This window comes from Camelina sativa, chromosome 11, assembly GCF_000633955.1.
Source record: "Camelina sativa cultivar DH55 chromosome 11, Cs, whole genome shotgun sequence".
Taxonomy (NCBI): Eukaryota; Viridiplantae; Streptophyta; class Magnoliopsida; order Brassicales; family Brassicaceae; genus Camelina; species Camelina sativa.
In genome coordinates, this window is record NC_025695.1 from 49,585,669 (window position 1) to 49,592,641 (window position 6,973).

General features: G+C 38.0%; 3 protein-coding genes across 3 annotated transcripts in view; all 3 read right to left on the bottom strand.

Moving 5' to 3' along the window:
• LOC104729111 (ribosomal RNA small subunit methyltransferase F-like) overlaps nt 1-1,387 on the bottom strand; it is a 5,868-nt gene extending 4,481 nt beyond the window's left edge. The window contains exons 1-5 of the mRNA XM_019232510.1: nt 1,323-1,387; nt 1,169-1,239; nt 997-1,050; nt 373-895; nt 185-288 (exon numbers count right to left, since the gene is read on the bottom strand). Coding sequence (XP_019088055.1) covers nt 185-288; nt 373-491 — 223 coding nt within the window. The 5' untranslated portion in view covers nt 492-895; nt 997-1,050; nt 1,169-1,239; nt 1,323-1,387. The remainder of the gene's footprint in view (nt 1-184; nt 289-372; nt 896-996; nt 1,051-1,168; nt 1,240-1,322) is intronic.
• Nucleotides 803-1,715, bottom strand: LOC104729112 (thiosulfate sulfurtransferase 18-like). The gene is made up of 6 exons (XM_019232158.1): nt 1,612-1,715; nt 1,443-1,476; nt 1,323-1,368; nt 1,169-1,239; nt 997-1,050; nt 803-895 (listed from the first exon to the last, which is right to left on the bottom strand). Exons 1-6 carry the CDS (start codon nt 1,713-1,715, stop codon nt 803-805), a joined length of 402 nt encoding a protein of 133 aa, XP_019087703.1.
• Nucleotides 3,442-5,578, bottom strand: LOC104727421 (receptor homology region, transmembrane domain- and RING domain-containing protein 1-like). The gene is given in 6 exon segments (XM_010446525.2): nt 3,442-3,856; nt 3,961-4,058; nt 4,309-4,390; nt 4,392-4,705; nt 4,806-5,057; nt 5,187-5,578. Coding segments are annotated over 6 exon segments (975 nt in total). The 5' UTR covers nt 5,338-5,578; the 3' UTR covers nt 3,442-3,778.

Consider the following 6,973-nt stretch of genomic DNA (forward strand, 5'->3'; position numbering starts at 1 on the left):
ACAATGACAGATAATATTCTTTTTATTTAAAACTATACACATGTCATGCATGGCCAATATAAAAACAAAAATAATGGTATACTATCTCATTTAAGGAACCAGTAGAAATTTGTTTCCTTACGCAAGTGAAAGAAATGTTGGCTGAAATTAGTAAAAGAGAAAAACGAGAAAGCGNTATGAACATGTGGAGGAATAGAGTAGAAACCAGGTAACCACTTCACCTTGTCCAGTTTACAGTTAATTTGGGATTCAATCTCTTGGACAGCATTCTCGAACCCTGGTTTCAACCTTCGAACGAACCCTCTTGAGTTTTTTCAGTTCCGGGGAAAGCAAATCAAAAAAAAAAAAAAAAAAANCTCGAGTTAACCTTACCTTACGTAGCGTGGAATTGAATCTGCGTGAGTGTAGATTGAAGGATCAAGGCCATTAGCCTCTAGAAAGCTAAGGAAACTCTCTGGAAACTGTTGTAGCTTTGACGTTTCTTCTTCCATGGCGAGAGCGAGAGCGAGAGCAAGAGAGAGAGAGAGAGAGAGAGGGAACAATGTTCGGTCGGGCTCGAAAATTAGTCGGAGAAGGCAAGGGCTTAAGACAGAGAAGCCCAAGCCTTTTTATATATCTAATCTCTACTCAAAAAGCCCAAACCTTTTTTTCTGACACAACAGCTTTTCTTTTATTGATTTTGGCACAAAGTAGTTTTGATAACAACAAACAAGAAACTGGGAAATTCTAAAGTAGAAATTTATTGATTACAACACACTTCACACAAACACACACACACTCTGTCATTATTTGATAAAGAATCTTAGTTTGCAGATGGCTCTTCCTTGTTGATCGGAAAGCTATGGTTTACCCAAGCCAAGTAGCCACCTCCCACGTTTCTCACTTTCTTGTAACCCTTCATTTCATTATAAAACATTTAAAATGAAGAAGGGATGAATGATTTTAACAAGAAGTTCGGAGTGTGCTTCTAATAAATCAGGGGAGGGCATGACTTACTGCAGCAAGAAGTTCAGTTGTGGCATTTAAGGATCTGGCTCCACTCTGACAACCCTGTGTGTGTATCATTTTTTTTACCAGATTTAAGAGATTCGTACGTTTTCTAAAACTCTGATGTTCATTTCATTCATAATTTCTTGTGGGTGTGATGAGGAAGTAAAGGGTTAATTACCACAAGGATATCATCAGCTGGGTTGAGAAGAGAAGAGACTTGTTCCAAGAAATCTTGATTCTTCTCTCTACCTAGAGATCACAAAGGGTTTCAAATTTGTTATGTATATGCTGGTTGATATCTCAAGACTCAAAAGGTGGTTCATTTTGATTACCTTGAGGTGTGCTGACCATGTAGGGAATGTTGACGATCTTAGTTGCCTGACAATGCCCTCTCTTGNATAATAAAGCTTAATGGCTTTGACTGGATTGAGCAAATGCAAATCTACTCGTACTTGTATCCGTTCTAGGAGACTCTCGTTTATGTACCTGCAACAAAACCACACAAAGAGTGTATTATATCCAAGACAAAAACGATAAGATAACTAGTCGAAGAGCTTCGAACTGGAAGCAAAGATTTGAGTCTAANGACAGTATGATGATAAAAATAGAGGAGGAGCTCACCTAACATCAAGATACTGATGCCCAGACTGGAGGAGAGCCTTGGCTTGGCTCACATCAACACTAACAACTTGTTCTGCCTTTGGGCTGGATATTGATTGAGACATCTTCTCTCTACCTTCTTGTCAGACAAAGGAAAGGATGAAGCTTCAGGAAGAGCAACAGAGAACAATAAATAACCTGCAAACAATGACAGATAATATTCTTTTTATTTAAAACTATACACATGTCATGCATGGCCAATATAAAAACAAAAATAATGGTATACTATCTCATTTAAGGAACCAGTAGAAATTTGTTTCCTTACGCAAGTGAAAGAAATGTTGGCTGAAATTAGTAAAAGAGAAAAACGAGAAAGCGTTTTGTGGATGGAAACAAAGTTAATGGTGATGGAATTGCGCAACCAACGACCCCATGAACGAGTCATCGTATTGGATGAGACGTTAGGTAGAGAGATGAGAATGACGTGTTCTTCTCTTTCCACTTCCCTTATATTATTACGGACATGACAAAATCAAAGCCACGTTCAATGGATTCCATTCCCCCCATGTAAGGGAGACTTGGGATTCACAATATATTAAAATTATACTTACAAACTTTAGACAAGCAAATCCCATCAACAAGATATAACATAACATTAAAGATTAGCCTTAACCGGGAGAGAGAATCTGAGAAGATCAACACTTTTTCCTATCAATTTGTTTGCATTTATGTACAATCACATTCACACACACACACACTGTTTACCTAATTAACAGATATCAAATTCACAGATATAAAAGATCACGAAACAACAAACACACAATGATCAATTATATGGAAAAAAAGAAAGAAAAGAAACGAGAATGACTCCTAGCGTACGTATGTATATGTACAACCAATGTACAAATGCAAAGAACAAGCAAAGCAACTCAGATCTTTTTGATCTGGGAAAACCAGCAGTGCACAGCATCGACCAGTATGGCTAATCCAGTCAGTGGCTTAACCTATACTTATCCCACCATGATTTTACCCATTCACTATCATTTGGACCCTCAGATCGATGCAAACCTGGAACCGATCCACATATGACAAAACCGAGCACCGATATGTGTGTTCAGCTGCTACAAGCTGATAATAAAGCTTAATGGCTTTGACTGGATTGAGCAAATGCAAATCTACTCGTACTTGTATCCGTTCTAGGAGACTCTCGTTTATGTACCTGCAACAAAACCACACAAAGAGTGTATTATATCCAAGACAAAAACGATAAGATAACTAGTCGAAGAGCTTCGAACTGGAAGCAAAGATTTGAGTCTAACGGGATCACCTCAGAAGAGAAAGTCTCGGAGCTTATGTCATGCTTGCATACTGGGCAAGATGTACCCCATTTTGTCAACCAAGAGTCGATGCAACTCAAGTGAAAAGCTGCATAAGAGCTTCAAGTCAACAAACTGATGATATGAATTACCCCACTGACTCATTACAGAAACTAAAAAAGGCCAAATCTTTGATAGTAAGTATTCTTCTCAAGTATATATCTGACTAAGATTGACAGAAAAAGAAATATTTCGTACCCTTTGTTAATAATCCTAGACAGAAATATATATATATATAGGGAAACTTAGGATCTAAGAGAAACCTATCAAAGATTAAGCATAGGAGAGTGGTTGGGTTACCATGTTGGCAGGGGAGAAGTCTGAGGGTTTCTCCAGAGATATAATCCTCGAGACAAATTGGACAAGTATCCCCGGGATTGTGGGGAAGAAGAATCAGTAGTGAAGGTGAAGGAGGGGAGTGAGTGGACAAGGTTAGCATCTACCCTAATGGTTCGGTTGTGGGTTNAAAAGATCACGAAACAACAAACACACAATGATCAATTATATGGAAAAAAAGAAAGAAAAGAAACGAGAATGACTCCTAGCGTACGTATGTATATGTACAACCAATGTACAAATGCAAAGAACAAGCAAAGCAACTCAGATCTTTTTGATCTGGGAAAACCAGCAGTGCACAGCATCGACCAGTATGGCTAATCCAGTCAGTGGACTAACCTATACTTATCCCACCATGATTTTACCCGTTCACTATCATTTGGACCCTCAGATCGATGCAAACCTGGAACCGATCCACATATGACAAAACCGAGCACCGATATGTGTGTTCAGCTGCTACAAGCTGATAATAAAGCTTAATGGCTTTGACTGGATTGAGCAAATGCAAATCTACTCGTACTTGTATCCGTTCTAGGGCACTCTCGTTTATGTACCTGCAACAAAACCACACAAACAGTGTAAAGATTTGATAACTAGTCAAAGAGCTTCGAACTGGACAATACATATGGAAGCAAAGATTTGAGTCTAGCGGGATCACCTCAGAAGAGAAAGTCTCGGAGCTTATGTCATGCTTGCACACTGGGCAAGACGTACCCCATTTTGTCAACCAAGAGTCGATGCAACTCAAGTGAAAAGCTGCATAAGAGCTTCAAGTCAACAAACTGATGATATGAATTACCCCACTCATTACAGAAACTAGAAAAGACCAAATCCTTGATAATATTCTTCTCAAGTATATATATCTGTCTATCTAACTGAGATTGACACAAAAGGAATATTTTGTACCCTTGTTAATCCTAGATAGACATATATTTTGGGAACATAGGATCTAAGAGAAACCTATCAAAGTCTTCCTAGATTAAGCATAGGAGTGTGGTTGGTTTACCATGTTGGCAGGGGAGAAGTCTGAGGGTTTCTCCAGAGATATAATCCTCGAGACAAATTGGACAAGTATCCCCGGGATTGTGGGGAAGAAGAATCAGTAGTGAAGGTGAAGGAGGGGAGTGAGTGGACAAGGTTAGCATCTACCCTAATGGTTCGGTTGTGGGTTCCTCGACGCCATAGGGTCCAGTGTCTGGGAGCAAAGAAGGCAAGCAAGAGGAAAGTGAGGATGAGAAGGAGAGAGAAGAAAGAGATGGCGAGGACAGTCCAAGCGCTCCCTTTGGTAGGGGGATAAAGGCAGCATTCACCATCTCGGCCTCTGGCGTACTTGCTCAAAACCTCACCAGCAACATTTGAAACGAAGACTGCAACAACTGTAATGTCCTGAGGGTTCACCTTCACTGAGCAAAAACAGATGCATTACGAGTATGACTAAATAATGAAAACTAAAAGCACGAAAACTAGCTCAGGAGGAGAGAGGAGAGGAGAGGAGAGGCTTACTAACGACGAGATCTTGGTTGTCAAAGTTGTCATAGACAATGACAGCACGAAAACCTGACTTCTGTGCGTTGAGGAGCTTATCTTCAAAAGAACATTCGCCTCGTATGATCAAAGCGAAGTTAGTCCTAGTCCTCGTCCTCTGTTGTTGAGTCAAGTTGTTGGATGCGTCGGCGTGGAGCAGCGGTGAGCAGCCGTTGAGAGGATCTGCCACGTATAGAGCTCCACATATTCCGTTTTTGGTCACGGAGCCGTCTATATAAAGAACATCAAAAAAATCAAGAATCAAAAACAAACAACTAGTCTATAGTTTTAGAACCCCAGAAGAACCAGCAGATTCGAATTGGGATTTTAGGGGAAAAAAGGGAAGAGGGGGGGATTGACCAAATTTAGCAGGGAGATCCGGAAAAGAGGCAGAGATGGAATTGAGGACAACCGTGGCGAGCGATAACCGTAGCAGCGAACAGAGAAAAGGAGCACCCCCCAGTACTAGTAGTAGACACCTTCTTCTTGAGACGACGACGATGAGTCTCATCTTCTCTTCAAAGATGCTCAACGATCGATGATGATGATGATGATGATGATCGATGATGATGATGATGATGATGATGATGATGATGATGATGATGATGATGATGATGATAAAAGCCTCCTCCTCTTCTTCTGTTTCAGGCGGTCGTCGCCGAATTGCATTGGTTTCTCTCTCTCTCAGAAACCTTCTACTCCACTCAGAGTCTTTTATTTTATTTTATTTTATCATATACGGACCATAAGAATATACATCCAGAGGCTTTTATAATTGGATTCACAATTTTCTTTAGTGATCTCTTCTAATAAATCGATTGATTTGTGTCTTAATTACGTATCACGAAAATAACCTATACTTTATAATAGCAATCAGAATAAATTTCACCAAAAATTGTGTTTACTCATCCTATATTTTAGATAATGTTCCAAAAAAATATATATATTTTACAAAAAGTTACAATTTTTTTTATTGTAACTGTTTTTATTGTAAAGTTACAACTGTTCTAGTTGTGTTTATTCGAATATTCGTATCTTTTGATACCTATATATATATCTTATTATATAAATCTTGGTTTTCAAAGTTAGTAACTCACCAGATCGTGACACGTGTTAGTTTTAACTATTAGAGATCAAGATTAAAAACTCACCAGATCGTGACATGTGTCAATTTTATCGATTAAATATCAAAGTTAGTAACTCATCAGATCGTGACACGTGTCAATTTTAATGATTAGAAATTACATAATTGCAAGCTTGATAAAACAAAGCATAAGATAAAACATAAGATAATTGTAATCTTATTATATTTAAAAAAAACAACTAAGATAAATATATTATGTGTCATCCACATCAAAGTTTCACTACTACAAAGATTCTCAACGTAAAATAAATATATTATGTGTCATCCATATTTGGTCGTATAATTATACTATATAACCTAACAAATTGATTTTTATGTCTTTGTTTGCACAGAAAAATAAATAAATAAATTTTATGTATTTATGGTTAGCCAATTTTGGACACTGAGTATTGCAACAAGATTTGTGAAGGCAGTCTTAGGAAAAAGCTTGAATTGAAGTTCGAACTAATATTTTTATTATATTAAAAATCTTATTATATTAAGTTAGGTTTTCAAATCAACCATTAACATGATCATGACACGTGTCAAGTACACTGATGAGATGTTGACACATGTAATTGAGAACAAGCTGAGAATTGAGAGCATAGTTCTTGAGGAAATCTCTTCAAAGGGGAATATACTAGCCGTGGATCATCTATTGTGGGCAGTAACAACTATTTCAGTGAGTAACACAAAAAGAAATATGCTGTAAATTCATCTACAACAAATACAGAAGAAGAGAAAGTGTAAAAAGACTTGGAGGTTCAAATACAAACCAGAAACACAATAAAAGAAGTGGCCAAACAAGCAGCACCACAAATGAGTTTCAGAAGCTGCTAGTTTCTTTCTTTTACCAAGCTTGAGGACAAGCTTGATTTCAAAGGGGGAAGTATTGATACGATTGGTGTATCAACACAATCGGTTTTAAAGAAGATTAGTTGAATGAGCTGACTTGGCTAAGGAGGGCAGAGACTCTTTCTCATTTAGAAGTGTTGCCGTTGAAGTTCTTCTCTTTAAATACAAG